Source organism: Zonotrichia leucophrys, chromosome 3 (genome assembly GCF_028769735.1).
Source record: "Zonotrichia leucophrys gambelii isolate GWCS_2022_RI chromosome 3, RI_Zleu_2.0, whole genome shotgun sequence".
Classification (NCBI taxonomy): domain Eukaryota; kingdom Metazoa; phylum Chordata; class Aves; order Passeriformes; family Passerellidae; genus Zonotrichia; species Zonotrichia leucophrys.
Window position 1 is genome coordinate 15665093 of NC_088172.1, and position 26347 is coordinate 15691439.

Genomic DNA, 26347 nt, shown 5'->3' on the forward strand with positions numbered 1-26347 from the left:
CTTCTACTACAGCAGATTGCTCAGAGCCCCATCCAATCTGGCCTCGAGTACTTCCAGGGATGGGCCGTTCACAGCTTCACTGGGCAACCTGTAGCACTATAATTTTCTAAAGAAGGCCCCACTTTCCATGGTTACCTGCGCTGTGTTTGGTAAGCTCAGTAGTTATCAGGCGAGATAAACAAACACGCACCCCCGCGGAGCCCGCGCCCCTCGCCCGCGTCCCGCCAGGGGGCGCAGCGCGGCTGAGCGCGGCGGAGCGCGGCGGGCGGGGCGGGCGCGGGGCACGCCGGGAGCTGTCAGGGCGGCGCGGGGGTGCCGGTGGCGGTCGGGCTCTTCCGGCTCGGGTCGCTCAGGTAACGCCGCTCCCTCCGCTCCTTCCCCGGGGTCTTGATGCGGGCACGCAGCGCGGCCGGGCGGCGGCTGCTGCTGCTCCTCCCGCTCCCCTCCCTCCACCCCTGTTGCCGTTCCGGTGTTGGGGAGGGTCCGCCCCTGGAGCCCAGCCGAGCCGAGCCGGCCCTCTGCTCTGCTTTGCTCTGCTCTGCCCTCCCCTCCGCTCCGGCACCGTCGTGGCGGAGGGCGGGCGGGCCGTACTAGGCTGTGTGCGAGGGGCAGGTGCTGAGGAGCCCGGGGAAAGCGGTTATGGCCTGTTAGTTACGCTGCATCCATTGACCTGTGGCAGCTGTCCACGCTCCCCACCGTGCTCAGTCCCCCCGCAGCGCGCCCGGGTGAGTTTCGAGCTGCGGAGCCTCTGCCCCCTCCCGCACCGGCGGCGGCCGGCGGGGCCTGGCTTCGCCCTTCGTGGTGGAGCTTCTCCAGGGAGCTCTTCCCGCCTGCCTGGGAAGGAGCTTGGCGTTGGGCTGCTAGGGTCGTCCGGCTTTGACCTTGAGCGTCCAGGGGGCTGCGGGCCTCTTTTAGGTGAGATTCCCGGTTGCTGGAGTTACTGCGTGTGGTATTTGGAAGGATACATGGGACATACGGCTGTCACTGGGTTGTGTGATGCGGGGTTAAATTTCATCTGTTGATGCAGAGATGGCCTTAAATCTTGTGATGCCCGTTCGAAAAGCATAAATACATGACAGCTTCTGGTGTTAAACGTTTTTCAGAAATAATCTATTCATACCTGTGACAATAATCAGAGAAGCCTGAACAATTTATCTCTTTAAGTGACCTAAAATATGTTAGATATGAGGTGCAGGTTTTAAAGAGCTTATTCTGGGTGACTCAACCGTTGTTTTTGTTGCTGATTGCAGGAACCCTTTCACTCCTAGATCTTCTTTCAGTATGCAGTAATAGTGAAAGTGTTATTGTTCTCAGGTTAACTGCAGTGTTACTGACACCTGAATTCCGGCTGTAGGAGTGTGAAGAGTTGAGAAGACTGTATCTAAGGAGTAACAGGCTAGATACTTGCAGGTAATAAGGGGCCACATTATAAGGTTGAAGATCCTAGTAGCTTCATTTTGCTGCCAAGGCTTGGGCTGTGTTAAATACTTAAGCAGGCCTGGCTATCAAATTTGCTCTCTTTGTTTGTAGGGGTTTTTTTTGTTTGTTTTGGGGTTGGTTTTTTTTGTTTTGTTTTGTTTGTTTTTTGGGTTGGTTGGTTGGTTTTGGATTTTTGTTTTTTTTTCTTCATGTTGATACCTTTTCAAAAACAGGGTGGAATACCGTAGACCTTTTGGTAACAGTGTGATGCCTAAATATTGTGATTATCAAAAATGTACAGTAATTTTCAAAATAGCGTGTATGAATGTTATGAGGGGGGATGTCAGTTTGGAAACAGGCAGAATATTTACAGCATAATTTCTGGTTTTGTTTTCATTGACATGAGAATTGGCACTTTTAGAAACTAAGCAGCCTGTAAGTGATGTGGGGAGAGGCTGCATTTCTAACTCACTTCCCAACTTGTTGGTAGCACCTGTGATGGTAGATATTTAAACAGCATTTTGCACAGAAAGGGTATCTTATATCTTCCATTGCTGGAGTGGCTGTGCATTTGAGTGGATGGTTCTGTTCACAACTTAGGCAGTGCTTTTCCTGTGTAAAATTATTGGCATGCCATGCAGACCATTAGAAATGCTCATTGCAGGCACAGCAAGCTGTGTGGGTAAGGTGGTGCTGTAGTTCAAGCCCAGCCAGCAGCCAAGCCCCATTCCCTTACCTGTGGTACAAGGAAGAGAATGAGAAGGATAATAGGAAGAAAACTCATGGGTTGAGATAAGGACAGTTTAATAGGGAAAGCAGCAGACACACAAGGAAACCACAGCAAGGAATCAATTCACCCCTTCCCATGGCAGGCAGGTGTTCAGCCATCTCCAGGAGAGCAGGGCCCCATCACACCTAGTGGTACCTTGGAAGAAAACACACACCATCATTACAAATGACCCACCCCTTCCTCATCCTTTGTATGCTAAGCATGATGTCGTGTTATCTGGAATATCCCTTTGGGCAGTTTGTGTCACCTGTCCCAGCACTGTCTCCTCCAAACATCCCATGCACCTCCTGTTCATCAGCATGGCAGTACAAAAAGTAGAAAAGGCCTTGGCTCTGTGTAACGCTGTCCAGCAATAACAAAAATATCTCTGTATTATCAACCATGTTTAGCACAAATCCAAACCAGCCCCTTACCAGCCACTGTGAAGAAAATGAACTGTACTCTGCTGGTGTAAGTGGGCTCAGCCTGTAATCTCCTGCCATTGTTTTCTGTTTGAATACAGGGAGGACACTTCCCTGTGTTCATCACCAAGAGAACCCTAAGTTTTCTTGGCCACCATTCCTGCTGTCCACCTTTAATGTCTTCTTGCTTAGCCAGGAATGACTGCTTGCTCTGGGTTGGCTGGCTGAAAATGCTTACTGATATTCTTTTCTTCTTTTTCTTTTCTTGTTTTTTGTCTTTGGTGGAGTTCTATTATGTTAAATCTGCAGTGTGTAGAAGAACCAAGAAGAGATATGAAGTGTGTTGTTAAGAACCTCTGTTTTGAGAAGGGTTGAAAAAAGTAGGAGATAGAGGCTGCACTAAATGATGCCTGCTAAAGCATGAAATAGGAAAATGGAAGTATTTTTTCTGTATGCACATAAATTGTCTTCCAGATTAATAGCCATGTTGCTCTGACTTGTAGCTGAAAAGAAGCTGAATGATAAATAGAAACAGTAAGTGATATGTTTCCCTCTGAGAGGCCGGGGAGAAGAAAGACTGCAGGATCAACCATTTTCTCCCAATAATTGAAACTAGAAATGAAAAGAAAACACCAAGGAGAATCAGTAAATAGTTTTACTAGTCAACACATTCCTATTTTTATCAGAAACTTGTAGTTCAGTATAAGCATTAAAAAATAATTAGAAGTCAGGGAATGGTGCCTAACTGGGTTTTTCATTTGCAGAAGTTGTAGCAAATTTAACCTTTTATTTATGTCTTTTGTGGCTTACTTCTGAGGATAGGGAGAGTGAACAAGTTTTGGTCCAGGCACCATTTTCAGAATAGTCAGAAAAGGATTCTGCTTTACAAATTCCTTTGGAATCTACCTCTGGAACTGGGAAACCAGATGCATTGTAAAATGTAACCACAGTCTAGATAATGCAGAGATATATGCACGACATATGACAGTGTTTCAGAATTAAAATTAGAATAAAATTATAGAAATTATTTGAAATTTGAAATTAATTAATTGCTAATACCTTAAACCTCTGGGCATAATTAAAAAGGAAGGTGGACCAAGTCTTGCCCAAATGCATTGCATTAGGTTATCCAAGTAAGGTAAGGATAAGGATATGAGAGCTCCTGACTTATGCCTTTGTGAAAAGACCTGTCAGGATCATTTGGAGACAGAATGCTAAACCCACCTGAAGCTGCATATTAGAACAATGGGTATGCATTAATGAAAGGCTATTGTGAGCAAAGAATAAATTACCTGGCTACCACTTTTTTGTTGTTAATTTGGTAGAATCTGTGTTAAACTGTGTATCAGAATATTTTGAGAAGTCTCAATGTGAAGACACAGCATTACCCTGGAAGCAAACCTTCTCTCTCAGTACAGAGTACTGCAAGTGTAATGTAAGACAGTGAACTTTATCCAAGTCTTTCTTTTGTGTACTAAGCTGAAAAGTGTCCTGAAGTTGGCAAAATCTCCTTTAAAACAAAGTGTAAAAAAAAAAGTAGTAAAAAATATAACTGTAAATTAAGTGATTCTTGTTTGAATTTATTTCATTGTTATGTTTGGTATGGGTTTTTTGCTGTTGTTTATTTTAAATGCCTTACATATTAATTTGACTTACTAATTTGTCAAGAGTAAAAAATATGCAAGAAAGAAAAAGAATACCTCAAGATAAGTCTCCTCTCAATAAATGCTTGGAAAAGAAAAGCTGGCTAGGTAAAAAGGAATTCTTTTCAGAGGGGATATAGGGACTATTTGAAGACAAGAGGCTGAAACACACAAAAGCGAAAATAAATTACCATTTATTTGAGTAAGGCTGTCGTGTTCCTGTGCTCAGGGAGCTGGAGAGAAGATAACTATTTAATGTGGTGTTCTTATCAAGCACTATTTGACAGGGAGGGCAGTGTTCCCTGGGCAGTGTGTGTGTCTGTGAGAGCTGGGCAGTGCTGTGCCTGGGAGGGCAGTGTTCCCTGGGCAGTGCTGTGCCTGGGAGGGCAGTGTTCCCTGGCCAGGGGGTGTGTGTGAGAGCTGGGCAGTGCTGTGCCGGGGAGGGCAGTGTCCCCAGGCCAGGGTGTGTGTGTGAGAGCTGGGCAGTGCTGTGCCAGGGAGGGCAGTGTTCCCTGGGCAGTGTGTGTGTCTGTGAGAGCTGGGCAGTGCTGTGCCAGGGAGGGCAGTATTCCCTGGGCAGTGCTGTGCCGGGGAGGGCAGTGTTCCCTGGGCAGTCCCGTGCCAGGGAGGGCAGTGTTCCCTGGCCAGGGGGTGTGTGAGAGCTGGGCAGTCCTGCTGGGGACTGGGAAGGCACAAAGCTCCCGGCGCTCACAGGCGGTGCCGGAGCCACGGCGAGGGCGCGGCTGTGCTCACACCAGGACACTCGTTCTCCCTGTGACAGTGCTTTTCCAACCCGCTGAACTTGTGGTTACCATGGATGTGGCTATGGCAGGTAAATTCCTTCCATATCCTGTTCCGAGTAACCCCAACAGCCTTATGGCTAATATTCAGTCTCAGGAGCTCTTTATGAAGGTGAGAACTGACACTGTGCAATGATGTTGCAGGTTTGATTGTGGATGGCTGAAAAAGGCCCTCCCAGCTCGGGGAGCAATCCAATCTTTTTTTGGAGCATGGCAACAGTTTCTTTTGGTCCAGGGGGCAGTAGTTAATAGTGTTAATACACTAATATACAATGTTACACATAACTTTAGAGTAGGGATTTTATGTTTCTGATTAGCTCAGTATTGTGAACGTGACTGGTGACTCCAGATTATATTTCATGTTCTAGTGGAAGGTGTCCCTCCTCATGGCGGAGGAATTGGAGCTAGATGTGCTTTATGGTCCCTTCTAATTCAAGACATTCTCTGATTTAAAAAAAACCTTCCTAAATATTTGTTATTGTTCAAGTGTCAGCTGTGAGAATGAAATAATTATTTTTAGGACGTCTTTAATCAAATTGTTTACACTTCTCTGATGGTTGCAACACTCTGAACACTTGTCAGATTGAGTGAATGGTAAATTTTAGGGGTTTTTTGGGTTTTTTGTTTTGTTTTTTTTTTTTTCTTCAAATGTGTAATTGAATATGAGGGCAATAGTGACCAGTTCTAGATTTAGACGGAAATATTGGTTGTTCAAATACAGTGGTCAACAAAGGGAAGAAGGGGACGAAAAAAGTACTTGAAAGTAAGTGTTGAAGAATAACCACAATTTCAAGGAAGCTTTTTCCCATTTTTCTCTATGTTGTGTAGTTCTGACTTAAATTGCCATCTGTTTTTTAGTAAGATGTGTTAGATGTTTAGCATAATTTAGAATAAGAAGCAAGGTTATCTGGAGCTTTGTTGATTTTTGGATGTAAAATGATCACTGATTAAGCTATAACTTATTGCATAGATAATTCAGGAATCATTTGTTGTAAGACAGGAAAATGGGGAAAAGTTATTTTTGTAAGAAGAAAATATTTTAGTTAATGGTTGACCTGAGCTGTAAGAAAGAGGCAAATCATCATCTTTCATTTACTGAGTGATATAAGTTCAGATCTGTGAAATCTGAATATGTGATTTGATCTCCTGAAGAATGATACTTTAAAAGTAGAGATTCTAGTGTAAAAATCTGGCATTCATGAAGTGCAAAAGTACTTAACTTTAGAAAAGATGATGTCTGCTATACTTTGCCAGAAACACTAAGGTATTCCTGAGCAGTATGCAGGCAATGGTTGGTGCTCAAGGACTGAAAGAAAAGAAATCAGAAGTGTTCTCTTGGTGGGTCTGGAGTCAAAATTAAAATTTCATTGCAGTATATCAAACTGTTTTGTAGTTCACCTGTTATATATTGAGAAGCTGTAATAAAATAGAATTGAGTAGAGGGTTAAAATGTCACCCTAAACTCAGTTTCTAAGAGGCAATTGGAAGAGATATGTTTTTGTCCATGAGAGCGAGAAGTCTTTGGTCACTTTCTTCTCCCCTCTGATGAACAGACATAGATTTGATAATTTTTTTAATTTCAGAAAAATTGTGCTCTAAAGCATATTTATTTAGGGTTTGTTTCTAACTGTAAATTTGTTTTATTAAGTAGTAACTAGAGCAGCCAAATCCTTAGAAGAGTTTGTTCCTCTTTATGAACTCCTATCTAGTGTAAGCCACCCTTTGGAAGACCCTATGACAGGAATAGCAGAAAGAACATTTTACATAGCTGATTGTACTTGCATCAGACTGTGCTCCGTGGTAGGTTTATTCCAGTCTTTTTTCTGTGAAGAACATGGAAAAGAAGGAAAAATGTACTTATTTTCTGTTTACTGTCAGTTTGATTTTTTTCTGTAATAGTAAATAAACTTGTTTTGTAGCTTTCTAAGTAAGGAGGATGCACATCCAGTTGGGTACCTAAGCCAACCTCTGTAGTACAAGCCATAGGTTTTCTTGCATTTAATTATTTTTTTATATAACTCCCAGGAAAACATCTTGTGTTGATTTAGAAGTTGCTAGTATGAGTAATGCAGATTATTATATAGATTTGATTTAATTAAATTTTGTTGTGAAATTTGAGCTCTAAAGCTCAAAAACAGCTCTAAAGCAGAGCTGTTTTTTCTGTGGAAAAATATAATGGGCTGTGTCCACTTGTGAATATGACTAGGTAGAAAAATGTACTGAGAAGTTATTAATCACAATATTAAATCTTACTAAGTATTGTAGACTGTTGAAGGATACTAATGACATAATGCCTAATTATAGTTAATAATACTGCTAGGTGGAGTTCTTTTGTTTTGTTTGTTTGTGTAGTATGGGAGAGATTCTTCTTTTGTTATTCTACTGAGTAGCAGTTGGCCAAAATAACAAGTTCAAATGGTTCTTATTCTTCAGAAGACATCAGAGATTCCTGTTTGAAAAATTCTGAATAAGAGGACTGTGGAAACTCAATCTAGAAACAGTGTAATTAGTTGTTATTGGAAAATCTTTATCTGTGGTTATAGAAGAATGTATGTATTTTCTGTATATGAATTTTATCTGAAGAGTCTGGTGTGGGATTTGCAAGACTTATTTTGCTATTCATGTTGTTAAATGCTTCTGAGGGGAAGCAAAGCATAATAAATTACCAAATGACAAGGCTTCTGTTTTCTTTGTATTCAAATCTGTGTTTGTATTGAGTCTATTTAAATACAGATGTTTTTCTGCAGTTGCTGGCATAATATGTGGGCACCATACACGGCTTAAAAAGCAATAGCACCACAGTGAAATTAGAATTTTTTGTCATCTGCTTTTTAATTGTCTACTATTTCTTTTACTATACATCCCATAGCCACCTTTGAAATGGTACACAATTTAAAAAATGCCTTGGAATATTGTATTGCAAAGCAGAAACCCAGAGGAATTCAAAGGAGCAGGCTTGTGAGCTCAGATTCTTACAGTACTTGGAAAAAATCTTGAGATTTCTTGAAGTGACTTGATGTATGCAGATTTGTACTCCACAATCAGCCACTGGACCTGTACCAGTATTTCAGTATTGCAGATTGGTGTGAAACATACAAATAGAGCAATTATCTGATGCTTGAAAAATGCAGGAGTGGAATAGGAGCAAATCAAACCTGAAGAGGAATTTTGGGGTAGAATAGATAAGGGAGAGCTTGTGAATCAAGTCTTATAACCTTGTGATTGAATCAGAATAGAATCCAGATAAAAGCTGCATTTATGGAATTGATTTGGTGATGCTGCTGTTCCTCTCCACATTCCTTTGGCTTCAGTGAAAAACATTTAGAGCCTCTTAAACAGGTGAATAGTTTGTGTTGAGGTGAGACAGAAGGCACTGAGGTCCAACAGCTGTGAAGAATGAGCACTTGCTGTGCAAACACAGCTGAATCAGTATTGTCTGGACACGAGTTGGAGGAAAACCAAAACCACCTCATCAGTGAAGGGAGCTGAAGGCTGCTCTATGCACTATGCACAACCCTCAGCTAAAGAGCCTCAGCCCCAGACACCTGTGTCCTTGTCAAGTCATGTGCAAGGACTCCACAGACATCCAGGGGTACCCAGAATCGAGTGGTATCCATATTTTAATCCACACTAGAAGGTGAAGTAGAAGGTAGTAAGTGTCAGGACCTTCTTCTGCAATCACTCATGATTTAAATATAATTATATACAATTACTTGAAAGTGTATAGTACATCTTAGTTTCTTCCTCATTGATAATAAACTTTCTGCTGGGACAGAAAGCATATTTGCTTTTTGACATTCATTTAAAAAACCATGGCCATCTAACAGGTCAGTGATTGCCTATGCCAGACTCATGAGAATGACTAAACCTTCAATCTGAAACACTTGGCTCATCTCTTCTGGTATACAAAAAGGGGGAAAAAAGCCCCAAAGGATGGTGCTCTTCATATCTTTGTTTAAAAAGAGAAACAAATAAAGAACGTTGCAAGGAAAGTTGGCCCTCATGCCAAATGGTGGTTGTGTAATGGCTAGATAAACGCTTTGTTCTGTAAGTGGTGTAATGGTGTAGCAGAAAATGCTATTTTTCAATTTTTATATATCAAATTTTATTATTTAACTCATTTTTTCAAGCTAGAAAACCATGGAAGAATAAGATTGTGATACTTAGAAAGAAATAGACACAACCAAGCTTTACATTGTATTGAAATACCAGCTGTAAAATCAAATGTTTTTAATTCTGCATTTTTATTATAAATGAAGAGAACAGGAAAGTATTGATAAGAATACATTATGGAAACATGAAAATATTAAAAACTACATCGTGGAATATTTTCAGACTAAACAAAAAGAAAACCATAGTAAACAAGTTTATTTTTATGGATCAGAACACATAACAATTGACATTCCTGTAATTTTAATAATTGTAGAATAGAAAAAGTCCAAGGTTTATAAAAAAAAATACATACATTTATGTAGTATCCTCTCTGGGTGCCTCACTTATTATGGCTACTTATGATTTGTCTAAAACTGAGACTTCTTTGTGGGAAAAAGTATGCAAGAAATTCTTTGCATAAATTCTTTTTGAAAAAAACCTAACATTTTTGAAATAGAAAAATGAGACCATAACTGTAGAGTACTAAGAAAACAGAGTGTGTTTTTTCTTTTCAATACAAAACTTCATGATGATTGTTTGCACAGCAAGTGTGCAGTAGACTTGTCTAAAAGTACAGTTATTCAGACCAAGATGTTAATGTATGTTGTTTTCAAAATTAATGGATTGTTCTGATTGGTTTTTAAGTCTGAAAGGAAGCTACCTGTTCAACCATGTGTTCTACCTGGTGTGTTTAACCTTTGATAATCCTTTATCAGGCCACTCAGCTCTCAGGTCTTTCAAGCACTTGAGGAAGAGAGAGCCTTGTCTCCCACTCAGCCGTAAGTGGTTGCATTTATGCTTTAGCTGGATAAAAAGGATTCTGATGCATTCTTCACTCAAAAAGAATTATTTACTGTGTCAAGTTCTTTCCCCATCCACCGTGCCTGGAAAAATTTGAATTGTGCTGCTTTTATATGTTGGTTCTTTCTTCTTTTTTCAGTGTTAATACTTTATTTCACTTTTGGAGATCTGGCTTTGGTGGTTGTGCAGCTGTCTCTTTGAAAAATCTGTTGGCATTTTACAAGTTTTCCAGAACAAGCCTGATCTTTTTTGGGATTTAATTCAAAAATGGTTATTATAAAATGAAACCATGTGAAAAGGGTTGTTTTTGGTTTTTTTTTAAAATTAAAAGTGGTATCTAAGTGCTTTATGCCAGTGAGATATTGTGAAATCTATCAATTTGACACTCAATGTGTTTTTTAAAAAATGGTTTGCGTTTCTGTTCCGTCTTGGAGACAGTTTGTCATTATTACTCTGCCATCAGGATCAAGAGTGCAGAAACCTTATAATTTTTTTCCCTTTTTATTCACTCCTTCCATCCAACTTTTTTCATTTTGTCCGCCACTTTCTAGTTTTTCTCTGTTCTTGCAACTTTCCTTACCATACCAGAAGAAAGTCTGATGAATACTAACTACTTCTTTATACCTGTTCCATGGTTTGTTTGGTTTTTCAGTCATGCTTCAGCCTGCACTGCTGCACACGATTTCCTTCCCATTTCCCTTTAATTGAGACAGAAGAGAACAACATCTGCTGAATGTGAAGTCTCTTCTAAAGCCAAGTACAAAAGAGATCTCAAAAAGTTTCCCCCAAAAACACCTCCATGAAAAGGGGCACCAAATCTGCCTTTTTCACAGATATGCTGCAATAACATTGCTTGTTGAGTTGTATTTGCTTGCGGTAAATGTAGCCTTAAAAGCTCTTTTCTTTGAAAAGGTTAATGAACCTCTGCAATTAAAAAAAAAAAAAAGTAGTCCATGACCTATAAAAGTAAAGGGTGTTTCTGGAACTAAAATGTCTTAATTACTTGGTGTAGACTACTGCACAATGAAAATATATTGGGCAAATTGCAAAAGCCTGTGATTACAGAACACTGGTAAACACGTACTTTTGTTGTACCTGCATGACAATAAAATGAAAACAAAGTAGGGTTGCATCACTGGATTAGAATAGCAAGTCTTGTAAAAGGAAGTGTTTATGCACAGAAGTCCTCTTGAATAGTGTGTAACTATTGTATGTATCCTTCAGTTTTGTCTTCTGCTTGGAACTGATTCAGAAAGATTGATGTCTTCTGTTTGCATAAAAGCTGGTTTGTTGTAAGATGGGGATTTCTGGTGATTGACCCAGAAGAAGTAAAAAAGAAAATGAAAAATCACTTTGTTGCATTGTTTAGAACAAACAGTGCTTTTTGGGAGAGAAAATGCATTATTTTTCTAGGGACTTTAGTTTGGCTTGAGATGTGGTGATTTCTTATTATTTGTTTGGGTTTTTTAGTAGGACTTGATGTTGAATATGTGTTAAATATTTGTTAATATTTGTTTACAATGTGTTAGCTTTTGTTTATTGTTTGTTGTAACCTGATTTCAAATTTTTTTAATGTCTTTGAGGAAAATGTAATGCTGCTTATACATATTTTGACAATCATTTCAGGGCTTTTTCCTTTTAACTTTTGACTAGGTAATGTCTGTACATGAATTGCAAGCTGGTCTCTAGCGGGGACACCGTGGGAGGATGAACACGGAGGAGCTGGAGCTACTGACTGATTCCAAGTACAGGAACTATGTAGCTGCTGTTGACAAGGCACTGAAGAACTTTGAATATTCCAGTGAATGGGCAGATTTGATATCAGCCCTTGGGAAGCTAAACAAGGTATGCCTGTCAAGTGCTCTTAAAAAGACTCAGGAATTGCAAAAGGCTCTGGTGTAACAGTACAGAAATGTGAGGTTCCAGCCATCTCCTGCAAATATTTCAACACTCTGAGCCAAATGTTGGGTGTGTGCAAGGAGCAAACAAATCAAACACTTTTCTTTCTAGGGTTGAACCCTTTGTAATTGGAACTAAAGGGAGAAGTTATTTACATTTCTAGTGGAAATAAATGCAACATCTCTTTTATTAGTAATATTTATTTCTAATATTGTTCAATGTTATAGAAATAATGTGAAAAATAGTACTGGTATAAATATCAGCAGTAGTTTTATGAAGCATAAGTTTTAAAATGAGGCTCCAATCATTCATGGACCAAAGAATGCTATTGTTCTGATTCATTTTAGCAGTTAATTTTAATGGGCAATATCATTGGAATCTTTAATAGCACTTCACAAATGCATACATATTCTGATATTCATAAAAATCTTGTAGTCAGTTGTACGTGTCTCTAGGCAGCCCCACTCAGGAAAATGACACTATAGTTGGAAGTGGGATCATTATTTTGTATAAAATCTCATTTCTTTCTTTTTTTTTGATTGTAGTATGCTTCATGATGTAGTATGATTCTTGCTGCATGTTTGTGCAATGGGAAGGCTATGATATAGAGAAAAGAAAAATCAAAATATGTAAAAGCAACTCTGTTCTCCAGTCCTGAAGTGATTGCATAGTTTCAGACAGTGGTAAAGTTTTGTATGTGATCACACTCTTTAAAGCTATCCCAGACTCATGACCCACAGTTTATTAGTCCTCTTTGAGCTAGTGATAATGGATTTTATGAAATGGAAATAGCAATTTTTGTCCTCAAATGGATGAGTAAATGACAAATGGACAAGATGTAGGCAAGAAGCCCATTACAAGTGAAGTTGCCTTGGCAATATTACCTGTAATGAGTGTATAAGTGAAAAGCATGGCAAAGAAAAAGCTCCACAGTAGATTTTAATGGCCTTGGCTTTTTTCTTGTAACCTAGGTTTGTGTGCTGACTTATGAAACACATCCAGGCACTCCTTTATAAAATGTGCATTTATCATCTTTTGTGCTGTTTTTCCTTTTTGTGTGCTGGCTTACCAGGTGCTGCAGAACAACGCCAAGTACCAGGTCGTACCCAAGAAGCTGACGATAGGCAAGCGCTTGGCACAATGCCTGCACCCCGCTCTGCCGGGAGGGGTTCATCGCAAGGCACTTGAAACATATGAGATCATCTTCAAAATCATTGGGCCCAAGCGCCTGGCCAAAGATCTGTTCCTCTACAGGTACAATATTTTAAACAACTCCATTCCAAATGCAATCAAGATCCTTTTGTTTTCCTGCATTTTATATTCGCAGTATTACGTTGTTATATAGCAAAAATCAATAAGAACCAATTTCTTTCCCTCATGGTATTGGTGCTTGTCTAGTATTTTTCTTCTCAATATTGTATAACAGAAGAGAAACAGATCACCTAAATTTTTGTTGGGAACTGATTTAGTGCAAGAAAACCTGGAATTTATTATTTTTTCATTGAAATGAAGTGTTCTGTCTTTATGTACCGTATGTATAGTAATTGAAAAGTTAGCACCTCATTGTATTAACATTACATTTTACTATTTTAAGTGTTGTTGGAAAAGAATCTGAGTATAGTCTGCTGCAAAAAACTGTATTATCAAATAAACAGAACAGAAAGATTTTGTTTTGTTAGCATGGGGGGCGAGTACAAACTTTTTCTCGGTCTCTGGAATTGATGATAATAAAAAGGAAGGATAACCTTGAAAAGTTAAATTTAGTCAGCATATACTGATTCCTAGACCTCCATGATGAGGTGTACATTTTGGGTTGGGTAGGGTGGGCAAGACATTAATTTATTTGTTATAAAATGAATAGAGGGATGTGTGCACACTGTCACGTGTTTCTTAATCTTTACCTGTCCCTAGAGATTAAAATTTCATTGGCTTGAGAAATAGCAGGATAAAATGGAATTCTGTTTAGGAAGAAAAAGTGTGCATTAATGCTTGGAAAGAAATTGCATGCCTTAGCATCAGCTCTTCTGTCTTGCATGGTCATGATGCTTATATATAATAACATTGAGGATGGGAGTGTTTCTGTTCTCTGTTTCCACATTGTAAAAGACACTGTGAACTCATAGCTCATATTTTGTGCTTGTACAGTGATTCAGTAGCTGCAAGATCTCATTAACACTAAGTTCTAGGGTAATGGAAAATGCTACCTTGTATAATCTAACTAAAAGCTATTGTTACTGCTGCTAGGGCAAAGGCAGACATTCACATTAAGGCATTATCAAAGATTCCAGTATTTGTCATGAAAGCAGAATGCCAGTGTCTGAACATCAGATCTTGAAGTGTGAGTAATAGCCTTACAAAGAATGACTGTCGCTTAGTGTGCTGCTTATTGAACAAAAAGACATTTTCTGTAGAAAAAAGAAGCCAACTGACAATGGTTAAGGACAATTTCTGCTAGTCAGATAAAGGCAAAAACCATTTTTACCAAAAGTTTTGTATTTTGGAACAAGTTTTGTGGGTTTTTTTCCTATATTATGGACAATACCCTATAAACATAGATATTTCTTTTAATAGTAGATTTGTAGGTATAAATTTTAAGACCCTTTCCTTAAAATTACCCGTTTTACTGTTCTTTGATTTTCTTCTTCATATGTCAGGGTCTTCTAACCTGAGTCCTCAATGACTTTGAAAATTGAAGTTGTGTTCACTTGCATTTGATTATTGGTACAGTTTGTAATAATTTATGATATTTAGTAGCAGTAGCAAGTATTATTTTAGTATCTATGTAACTTCTTCATAGGAGATCACATTTATAACTTTCGTGAACTTACACTCACATTCAAGTAAATTCAGAATATACTTCCAGTTTTTTCAGGCCCTTACAGGCTGTGTTATGAACAGAATTGCAAATAGAGTTTATTATTAGTTTTAGAATCTGCTTTCAGACTGAATTTCCAAATTTCCAAAGTAGATATATACCTTGATGCTACTTAACAGTTACCTCAAGGTTACTTGCTGAAATAGAACACCATGGTTTTTCTTTAGAAAATTATTTCTATGAATTTCCTCAAAGTGTTGTTATTCAGTCTTGGTTTTTTTTCTTAATAAGTGCAAAGAAAATGTATTTTTAAATACAATTTTCATTGTGATGTGGTTCAGTGTGGGCAAAATTAACATTTTGTTATGCAGAGATGCTTCTGGTTTATCATATTTATTTTATTGGTGAAAGACATTAATCTCTAGGCCTTCAGTGCTTGTTCTCACAATAGTAATAAAACTCATAAGCCTTGGGGTACCAACCTGTCCATCCAAAGTCAGTCATATTGTGTGGTTGTCTATGCCTATGCACAATTCTAAGATAAAAATCTGATGCTTGTAATAACTATACTGGATGTGCCTATAGCAGTCTTTAGAAAGAAGTAAAATTGTCATATGAGAAGCTTCTTAAAAAAAGGTAAAATTTATTTTTCACAGTTCTGGACTATTTCCACTCCTTGCCAATGCTGCTATGTCTGTCAAGCCCACGTTATTGAGTCTGTATGAGATTTATTACCTCCCTTTGGGGAAAACACTGAAACCAGGACTGCAAGGACTGCTAACTGGGATTCTGCCTGGGTTAGAGGAGGGATCAGAGTATTATGAAAGGTAAGGATACTTATGTTAATAAGGTGATATGCTTCATCTGGGGATGTTTACTGTAACTTTTCACTATGTACTTGTATGTGGATTTTATTGTTTTCAAACTGGTTGCTTTTAAGTTTGACGCTGTCATATTGCAACAGAACGGTATGGTAGGAGGTTCTTAGCATTAATTAGGAGAAATGAACTGTTAGTTGTTCCTGCTAGTAGTTATGGAAAGGGAATTGGCCTTAAGCAGGCTTACTGTTGTATGCCAGTCTCTTCTCCCAGGGAGCAAGCAAAGAACAAGAGAAAAGGGCTTTAGGTTGTTCTAGGAGAGGTTTAGGTTGGATACTTAGAAAAATTGCTTCACTTTAAAGTTTGTCAAGCATCAGAACAGGCTGCCTGGGGAAGTAGTGGAGTCACCATGCCTGGAGGTATTTAAAAGCCATGTAGATGTGGCACTTTGGAACATGGTTTCATGGTGGATTTTGCAGTGTTGGGTTGGACTCAATGATCCTGAAGATCTTTTCCAACTTAAACAAGTTCTGAACATGTTCATGAACAAGAGTCTTCTATGACTCTTGATATGGGTTGAAATACATAGCTGTAGCATCTGGGCTGCTGAGGTAGCATCTTAACATATTAAAGGATGAAGTTACACTCCATCACTTGGAATTCTTGGAATTGTTCACATGCTTACATATTCTTGATATTTCCAACTTCAGAAACTTGAATTTTCGCAACTTGTACATCAAGAGCAGTTCAACACTGTCTTTTTCTATTTCTGTGTAGGCAGACACACACACAGTGTAGCTGGCATCACTACAGCAGGGAACAAGGTCTATCCAGCTTGCCTCCTGGGGCCTACCAGAGGGTGGAGAGGTGCTGCCACATGAGTTGGAGGAAATCAGAGCAGAGGAAGGGATTGCTTGTGCTCAAAGAATTAGGTTCTTTTTATGCCACAGATGGACTCAGTGCAAGGAATGAGAGGGCAAAAGCCATCTGCTTTGATTCTTTGCTTCAGCAGCTATGCTTTCCTGGTGTCTGTCTGAAACCTCTGTCTGTAGCAACACTTGGCTTTAAGCAGCAAATGAAGGAGTTATTTGGCTCTTTGAACATAAGGAGTACATAAGGAATATATAAAGAGAAGCTGTGGGCAAGCCAAAAGCCTTTTGCTAGCCAGATTGGTCCACAGGCTTGCTAGCTGGATTGCTCTGTTCAGGCTGCATTATAAGCTTCAGTGTATAACTGGGCCTCTCTTGTTCTCTCAAAAGGAAGTTCTGACCTTCCTGTAACAATTAATTTTAATACTTCTTAAAACTGGGGGCAGGGGCAAGAGCTGTGCTATAAGCCCTGATGCAGCTGGCTTGGTTTTGCTGCAGGACAAACACACTGCTGGAGAAAGTTGCCTCAGCTGTGGATCAGTCAGCGTTCTACAGCGCTCTGTGGGGGAGCCTCCTCACCAGCCCCGCCGTGCGCCTGCCTGGCATCACTTATGTCCTCTCCCACTTGAACAGGAAGCTTTCCATGGAGGATCAACTCTACATAATTGGCAGTGACATTGAATTAATGGTAATGTTTTTATGGAACAATAAATTTATAATAAGTAACAACATTGAAGTTACTTATTATGTAATGTATTTTGTGTGTGTGGGGGGGGGATTTAAATGTGTTCTCGCTCTTTGAACCTGGCCTTTGAAGAGATAAAATGCATGTTTATTATAGCTCCAGTTAAACTGATGTTTTGGTGCATGGTAGAAGAGTCTCAAAGCTGAATTAATGTATCAGAACTGCTTAGGTTCTGTGGAAAACTTTCCATTCATTACAGGCTTCAGCTAAAAGTGGTTGAGTTTTGTTGCAATTTTTGGTTCCTTTTTTTTCTTAAAGATGTAGAGAATAATTTTGTCTTTTAAACTTAAGATATTCATTGGTAATATTCAAAAAGCAAAAGCTGTTTTTATAGTTTAGGGGATCTGTTGATTTTATATTTCCTCAGTTATGAAACTTTTAATTTTCCTGTTTTGTCTTGTTTCAGTATTCAAAATTTAAAATCACTTCATTTAGTACTTACCATTGTTTGTAAATAACTGTTCTTTTTTTAAAGTGCTGTCTTATATCTACCTCCTTAAAATAATAACTGTTCTGGGGGGGGGTCTGCCATTACTTCAGGTGGAAGCAGTAAGCACTTCAGTGCAAGATACCAGTGTTTTAGTACAGAGGAGCACGTTGGACCTTATCCTTTTTTGTTTTCCTTTCCACATGAGCCAGGTAGGTTATTAACATGAGAGATGAATTGACAAATTCCTAAATGTACTTCACTTCTTAAGTCAGTAGCAGTATTTGGTTGGTTTTTGTTAATGATTTTCTCCCAGCTCCAACAAGAGTCTGATAGGTTTGGCTATTCTCATCTCTGCTCTTCTGCTTTTTAACTTGATGTGTTGACTTTGAAGTTAACTTTAACTTCTGTGTATGTAAGCTTGAATTATGTTTAATCTATGCAGAAGCTTTTAATTTGCTCCAGTTTGATGAGAAAGCAAATTTGCAAGTTTCCAATTCCCAGTGTTCAAAATAAGCAAAAGTTAATCCTCTTAGTGCAACAGATTCAGAACACTAGAGAATTGAAAATGATTTTTGGTTTTGGGTGAGTAGTTAGCCCTAGCATTAGTGGGAGACAGACCTTACAACTTCTAGATAATTTTTTTTGGACTGCATTTATTGTTAGTTATATCCTGTTTTTAAATGATCTATGAATTATTTAACTCCTAGAGGAAAACTTTTACAAGACTGATTCTCATCTTGTTAGAAATTAGGAAAAACCTGCACTTTGATGTTAGAAAGAGCTGTGTTCTTGCTTGTGGAAGGACTTCATTCACGTTTACCAGTTACTATAGGAGTATTTGGAGTGTCTCTATTTAGGTACTGAAATGTTGAAATTATCAATACAACATAATACAACATTTTTTCAATATTAAAACTTACACGACCATTTAAAGTAGTAAGAAACTGAAAAAGTACTTTAATTTTTTTTCAACTGGATTTTAAGAATTTTCTTCTAAAGCTTTTGCCTCATAGTAATATGAAATGTCTTGTAATAAAAAGGAGCTGTTAGTCAAATCTGTTATTTTTGCTGTTTTTAAAGGGTGAGTGTTATTATATAGTATCTACTGAAACAATAATCATATTTTGGTTTTCTAAGAGCAAGATTGTGTTTTCTTGTACTGTGTGGAATTCAGAAATGTCAAAACATGAAACTAGCTAGGTTTTAATGAGCATTATGCTGCTAACATAGAAAAAGCATTACTTTTCATAGTTAAACTTAAATGTATTTCTAACTTCTTCAGGCGACGCGTCCAGACATGATCAGAATTTTGTCAGCAGCCCTTCACGTAGTGCTGCGCAGGGATATGTCCCTCAACCGAAGGCTTTATGCATGGCTCCTGGGTAGGTTTGTATTTCATCCCATTGGCACTAAAAGTGGAGGATGGACTGGATTTTCCTTATCAGTGGAGATAATTGTTCCAATATTCTTTCTCCACAGTAGTGGAGAAAGAATATTGGAAAAATGAAATACTCAATTTCTTTCATAAGTGAGAAAGGTACTTTTTATGGACATAGAAGATGAAGAATGCCATCCTGGAACTCATTTCTGTCATGTAAATTGTTGATGTGTTTTTCTCTAACAGCATCATGGGCGACATTCTAGGGTAGAGCCTGGTGTAGTAGGCTCATGGAAACAGGCACTCTGAAACTTTTTCTCTAAAAACATAGACTGGAGAAAACAGAGAATAGGCATTATAGAGTGTAAATGGTAGTTGGAGCACAACAGTATAGAAGGTAGAAAAGAATGCTGAAGAGCATTGGTATTACAGTATGCAAACTTCAAAATTCATTAGATCTTTGCCTCATTGAATTAACAGATCACCAATCACTTCTCAACACCTTTCTGGAGTAAAAATTGAGTAATTTGGAATACAATTCTACCAAATGACAGAAAATCAATACAGTAGAAATTTAAATTTGTATACAAAACCAGCATATAGTTAGAAGAGGGTAGCAGAGAGTTACAGCTATTAGAAGACTCTTGACCATTCAGAGAATAGTTAGAAGACCAGAGATTAGAAAATTTTAGAAAAAAATTAGAAAATTTTGGAAAAAAATTACTCTTATTCTTGTTATTTTAAGGAAATGAAGCCTGTAGTCACATGAATCTGATCAGTTACACTTTAAACCCATTTTGAAAGAAGTCAAAATCATGGAAGTTCCTAAGTGTGTCCCAGGAGCTGGAGACTGAATGAAGAGACATGAAATGGCTTCTCTACTTGATATGTGTTGCAGTCTGCTGTTACCTTCTTTGTTTGACTCCCCAGCTCACCAGCAAGCACATATGTGCTTCTTGGGCTACCCAGAGCCTTGCCCAGCTGATAGTTATGATGTCAGGGGCAGGCAGCCTGGGGTGGTGGCTGGGGAGGAAGGATGTGAGTAGCAAAGGGCCCTGAGAGAGAGCTGAAATTATGAGAAGGGAAGAAGTCAGCAACAGTGTTCTGCATGAGGGGCTTGGTTGTGTTGCTGTAGTGGTTTAGAAGTTAAATATGAGAAAATCCTGCCTTCTTTGGTTAATCATTCTTCAACACATTGACTTGCAAGGTATTAGTCTTTTAAAGAAAGACAATGAAATGCAGTGTTGTGCTCCATACCTGCATTTTCAAATCTGGGGAAAAAATAGTTTCTAGATTAAACACTGCACTCATGTTTCATCTAAATTTGATGGATTAGATATGTCTTTTGCTATTATTGAAAAAGGTATTTCATGTATTTAAAATATCATGCTGCTTTTTTTAGTTGTAGAATCTTCATATATAGCTATTTCATGAACATAGTCTCCACAGAAAGTCATGCAACTTTGGAGAATATTTTTACAGTGACTTCCATGTCCTGTGTTGTGAACAGCTACTTCATCTATTTGCTAGATATTTGAACAAACTTTCTGACAATATTGGATTTTTGCATTTTTTTTTCTTTGGATGTTGTGCTGCTTTTCCATAATCATGATATTCTGTTCCTAATATAAGACATTGCAGATGGAGATCAGTTATGTTGAAAGACTGTCTTAATTCTTTTGTTCTGTGTGGAATTATTTAATTCTGGTGTGTGATATTCCTTCTTGTTGTTTTACAGCTAGAGGTTACCTATTAACATTCTCTGTGAATAGAAATGGCATACATCTCCTTAAATAAGGTTATCTTAACCATTGTTAACCAATAGATTTTTTTTCCTTCCTTAAGCCTATTTTTTGTGCAATTAAAAACTTACTGGGAAAAGAAAAGAAATTTACATTACAAAGGTCCATCTTGTTAGTATAATTTTGAACAAAAAAATATTTTTTGTAGTATGACTGATATTCTTTCTAACACATCACTGTGTTTTGATGATCATCTCTATATACTTAAAACATTGAATTTTGTGTTCTCATTAATATTGAAACATTTTTATGTGACAGCTTGTGGCTTTATTTTAAGGATTGTGGGTTTTGCAGCATTTGTGAACATTTTCCAATTGTACGAGATGTAATTGGTTGATAATATTGCATAAAACTAATTTTTTTATTTGTATGCAAACTGCTTGTGTAAAAATATAACTTAGTTTCCCTTATTAAACTCTATAAAATCATCTTTTTCTTGCCGACATGACTTGGACTTCATACTGGTAAGTTACCAGTGCTAGTGTGTGATTTCTAGTTTAAAGAAATTGGCAATGTGTTCTGTTAAACTGCAAATATTTATCTGCTTTGTCTTTTGTTTGCTTGAAGGTTTTGATAACAATGGTGCCCTTGTAGGACCCAGAAGTACAAGGCACAGCAATCCTGAGGAGCATGCCACTTACTATTTCAACACCTTCTCTAAGGAGATGTTAGTCCAGGTAGCTATGCAGTTTTATTTATACAGTTTTCTTGGGGCATATATTTTTATAAACAGATCCTGATCAAAATTGCTGTAACTTTGTCTTTTCTTTTGACTTGCCAATGCAATGTGACAATGTAATCTTGGTTTTTTGTGATATTTGTTTCCTATTCTTCCAAAACATTCTCAGTGGGAAAATGAGGACCTCTAGAATAGTAGAATGAACAGAACAAATATTAGATTTCTCCCTCTCCTTTTTCCACAATGAATGAAGCATATGTGGGTGTTGCTTGATTATGAGCCCAGCACACTGGAGCCTGTTCTTTCATGAAACTGAATTGGAGAATTCTCTTCTGTAGATATGGGGAACTCCTCTGTGTCTTGGGAATCAGAAAAAAATTATCAGATGGCACTCAAAATCTGTGTTAAAAGGGTCTTTCTCTCCCCTAGGGAAAGGGAGCATCTTCTGCTCTCTGTTGGCAGCCAGGAATAGTTGAGAAAATTGGCAGTTAAACTAGTTTACCCTTAAAGCCTTCCTATGTGAGCTGAGATCACTGGTTCTAAGAATTGTGTTGCTTTTCTCACAGTAATCGAAATACAGATGTCTTTTAAACTTCTGTGAGTCTGATATTGAAGTCAGGGAGACATTTTATCTTTAAGGCAAATTGATAAGGTCAGGATTTTTCTGAGTCAGAGCTGTGATGCTATGTATGGGAATGGCAGTGGCAATTCTGACAGTAGTAGCTGACAGGAATATTCAGCTCATCCCAGTTCAAAGCTGACACCCAGCACAGAGCTAGCACCTTCAATTTTATCTGAAAGTTGTGAGATCTGCTGTTCTACTGATGAGGAAGAGCCCTCAGAATTCCAGTGTTCCAGCAGCAAGGACCTTGCTGGCCCTCTCTCACCCTTCGCCTATCACCCTTCTGCCTTTCTTAGCAGATGATTCAGAAATTACTCAAATGTAAAGGAGAGGCCTGAATGAGATACAGTTTCACCTGTACCTTACCTGTACAAAAAAACCATGGTGAGCTTTCAGCGACATTTAGGCATGGTTAATAGTTAAGGTCTTTTTAAATCTGTGCATCTTTCAAACTTAATCAGTGTCAATAAAGCTTTTCTGTCTAAAGAATATGGACATCAGAATGTATTTTGTATATGCCTTGCCTATACATAACACAAATGACGTATAGCTTCTAAAAACTTTTGCTGTCTCTTGAAAGACTTGTAAAGCATTGCTCTTTTCTGCCTTATTCTCTAGCAGTCTTTTTGTGTTCTGTTTTACCCAGTCAACTCATATCTTATTCACAGATACAATGTACTGATAATTCTGGCCTTCTAAAGACATATGAAAGCACAGAAGAATTTTCTTTTAAGATACTTGATGATAATACTTGGTTTGTAGCAGATAGCAAGGGCAAACTGGTTTTCATGGCTCTTTCTTATCTCTCTTTTTTTTTCTTCTTTGTCCTTTTTTTTATGAAGCTGTAAAAGAAACAATCTCAGACAGTCAAGTCAGCCAGGCAGAAAACTAAGCAAAATCCGTGGTCATCTCATGGGGCTTTTTTTTTAATTCTGCAGCTCATTCCCTAACCTGCTTTGGTATAGAAACTCAGTCTTCCCATTTATTTCAAGGTTGTCATTGTTATTTAGTCAAGAAAGTTTTCATCCTCATGAGTGAGTATGTCATAGGACAGATGGTGTTTTATTAAGCTCTTAATATCTACCTACTTTATTTTCTCAAATAATTCGCTCATTAGTGCTCATGTATTCTATTTTATTCTTAAGAAATTCTGAGTTACCTGCCTATAATACTCTATTTTGATTTTAAATAAATATAAGTTAATAAGTTCTGTTCCGCAGAAATGTTCTCAAAGGCAAAGTTGAGAGAACTTAATAGTGGGAGACTGAGCTGCAGTGAGATGAAATAGTGGTCTCCACTACTGAGAATTTTCCCTTTATGTGCAGCTTTTATTACTTTCTGTCTTTCTTATTATTTTCCTGGTATGTTTTTGCTCTTTGTAGGCAATGGTTGGAATATTGCAAGTTAATGGACAGGGAGAAGAAAGCACATTAATGCAAGACTTAAAGCCTTTTCGAATTCTTATCAGTTTGCTGGATAAGCCTGAACTGGGTAATTTTCATTTACTCTTTTTAATTTGTTTCATGTGATTCTGCTTTGAAATTTTTTTTTCTTTTTTATCAAATTGAATAAGTTATATGCTTAGTACTGTCAGGTTACCCAGATTTCTTAGATCTTCCAAGCTGTATCTATATTTTGTTTTTAATTTAATGTATTCATCAGATTTACCTTTTACCAAATGCCATTTCTTCTACTTTCTACACAGGAAACAGTAAGTCAAAGTATTAGAGAGAACTAATTGTGTGTTGGAAGATGTGCAGATTGGATCTTTTTCATTTCTTTCATCAAATAATGACTTTTACTATTATAGATCTCAGCTATTTCTTTTGGGAATAACCTGTTATTTCTTTAATATACACACAGAGAGGATAGATATTAACAATGAAACAGTTAATTTTTTTTTTCAGAAGAACTTATGCAGAGGAAGCAAATCTTTTTTTTTTGGTTTTGTGGGTGGTTTGTTGGGATTTCTTTTTGGTGTTTCTTTTCAATTTTCCCTCCTCTATTTAAAGTGTTTAAATGCCCTCTTTAGCAGATAAGGGCTGAGGAGTATGGGACAAATGTATTTACAGTTGAGGCTTGGATATCTTGCCTTTTTCTTTGGAATACAGTTTTGAAGGTGAATGAAAAAAATTAAAATAGTTTTTTAAATCCATTATCAGATTTGAGAGTGGGATAATGAAACCATAAAAATACAATAATTAAAAGAATTGATCAGGACAGAAGAACTGCAAGGAACAAAATATGTGTCAGAAATTTGCCATCTTCCTTGTAATTTATCTCTTCTAGGGATCAGTCTAAATGTTCAGAGGCAATGTATATGTTAAGATTTCATGAAGAAGCAAAGCTTTGAGGATTCTTTCAGCAAAATGAGATAGAATAATCTGAAAGGATTTTTGCTTCACTCTGTGAGCATACTCTTACTGAAAGCAGCTCAGTGAGATTAGGAAGCACATAAAAAATGATTTCTCAAGCAGGATTACTTTTTAAATTCCTTTAAAAAATTTGGAGTTTTTTTCTTCAAAATTGAGATTTAGCTCAAATCCAAAGGAGGAGCTGTTTATAGAATCATAGAATGTTCTGTATTGAAAGGGACCTTACGCATCATCCAGTTCCAAAGCCCCTGCCACAGGCAGAGAAACCTCCCACTAGACCAAGTTGCTCAAAGCCCCATCCAACCTGACCTTGAACACTCTCAGGGATGGGGCATCCATGGCTTCTCTGGCAGCCTGTTCCAGTGCCTTATTACCCTCTGGGTAAAGAATTTTTCCCCTAGCATCCAATCTAAATCTCTCTTCTTTCAGTCTAAAACTGTTCCCCCTTGTCCTATTCCCATCTGCCTGTATAAGAAGTCGCTCTCCCTCTTTTTCATTAGCCCCATCTAAATACTGAAAGGCTGCAATGAAGTCTCTCTAAAGCCTTCTTTTCTCCAAGCTGAGCAATCCAAATTGTCTCAGCCTGTCTTCATAGGAGAGATGTTCCAGCCCACTTGGTATCTTTGTGGGCCTCCTCTGGACTTGCTCCTGCAGGTCCATGTTTCTGTGTTGGGCATCCCAAAGATGGATGCAGTACTCCAGGTGGAATTTCACAAGAGCAGAGTAGGTCAGAAGCACTCCCCTTGGCCTGCTGGCCAGACTTTTTCAATGCAGCCCAGACTGCAGTTGGCTTTCTGTGCTGCAATTTGCACACTTTCAAAAATACTTCCAAAAGTACCCTGCAGACTATATCCTGAGCTAAAAAAACCTGTCTCAAATTAAAAAGAAGGATGATGCTCAAAATATTTTATCTTGTATTTGCATTTAAATATTTGAGTGTATTGTCCATATGCTAACGACATGAGATAGCTTAGGGGTGAGTATTTCAGTGTTTTGACTGCAAGGCACCTCTGATCAAGAATCCATGAAGTCCATTTCCATGTTACTGAGCTGAGCTAGTAAAAGGGGTGTGTTGGCTTGAACATGATGTGTCCTGCTGTGACTGCACAGCTTTTGCACTCGGTGTGTTTGCACCCAGCTGCCATTGTACACACATTGAACATGGGGCTTGTGCTTTGTGTACTCCCAGGCACTACAGTTGTCTCAGTGTTTCTGGAATGCAAACAAACCAAACCTTCTGACATTCAGGTAGTTTATGAGATTGAACTAGAAGAACTGTTGTGGTTTCAATGACTAAAGCTAGCTAATGATTCCAATAGCTTTCAGCTGTGAACTGTTGATAATGCTGTAATTCAAGAATGTGACTGCTGGTATTTCTCCCTAGGCCCTGCCATCCTGGAGGATGTGTTGATTGAAGTGTTTCGAACATTATATACACAGTGCAAGGCAGAACTGGAGCTTCAGACAGAACCATCTTTCAACAAAGATCACACACAGCTAAGCAGGTAAATAATGAGTATAATGTATTTTGTATTAAATAATGGATCTTTGTTGCTGGAACCATGACTGTCAAGCCTGACTGACTGTGACATGTTTTCTGCATCATACAGGATCTATTGACATTAATTGCAATTTGTGTTCAGTGCAAAGGTGTGAAGTGGTTGGCTTTATTATTTTAATTTTTTAATATTTAGCACAATTTTTATTCTTTATCTATGACAAAAATACTTTTTTGATTGATTGTGATATTCTTTATATCTGTGCTCTTCAAAAACAAAATTGACTGAGTTTTCTTGTAATAGAAAAATGAAGACTGCTACAAGAGAGCTAGGGAGTGGGATATAGAGTTAGAAGATTTGAATTTAATATTTTGAAAGCTGGAGAGGACAGGGATGTTCAAAGCTGGAGA

At 38.1% G+C, this 26347-nt stretch overlaps 1 protein-coding gene across 1 annotated transcript in view; it reads left to right on the forward strand.

Moving 5' to 3' along the window:
- The first annotated feature begins 276 nt into the window (after positions 1-276).
- The window catches only part of DOP1A (DOP1 leucine zipper like protein A), a 61846-nt gene continuing 35775 nt past the window's right edge, over positions 277-26347 (forward strand). Inside the window, exons 1-11 of the mRNA XM_064707461.1 lie at positions 277-353; positions 1315-1410; positions 11660-11851; positions 12978-13159; positions 15377-15547; positions 16906-17095; positions 17693-17791; positions 18865-18964; positions 21357-21439; positions 23446-23554; positions 25823-25943. Coding sequence (XP_064563531.1) covers positions 11714-11851; positions 12978-13159; positions 15377-15547; positions 16906-17095; positions 17693-17791; positions 18865-18964; positions 21357-21439; positions 23446-23554; positions 25823-25943 — 1193 coding nt within the window. The 5' untranslated portion in view covers positions 277-353; positions 1315-1410; positions 11660-11713. The remainder of the gene's footprint in view (positions 354-1314; positions 1411-11659; positions 11852-12977; positions 13160-15376; positions 15548-16905; positions 17096-17692; positions 17792-18864; positions 18965-21356; positions 21440-23445; positions 23555-25822; positions 25944-26347) is intronic.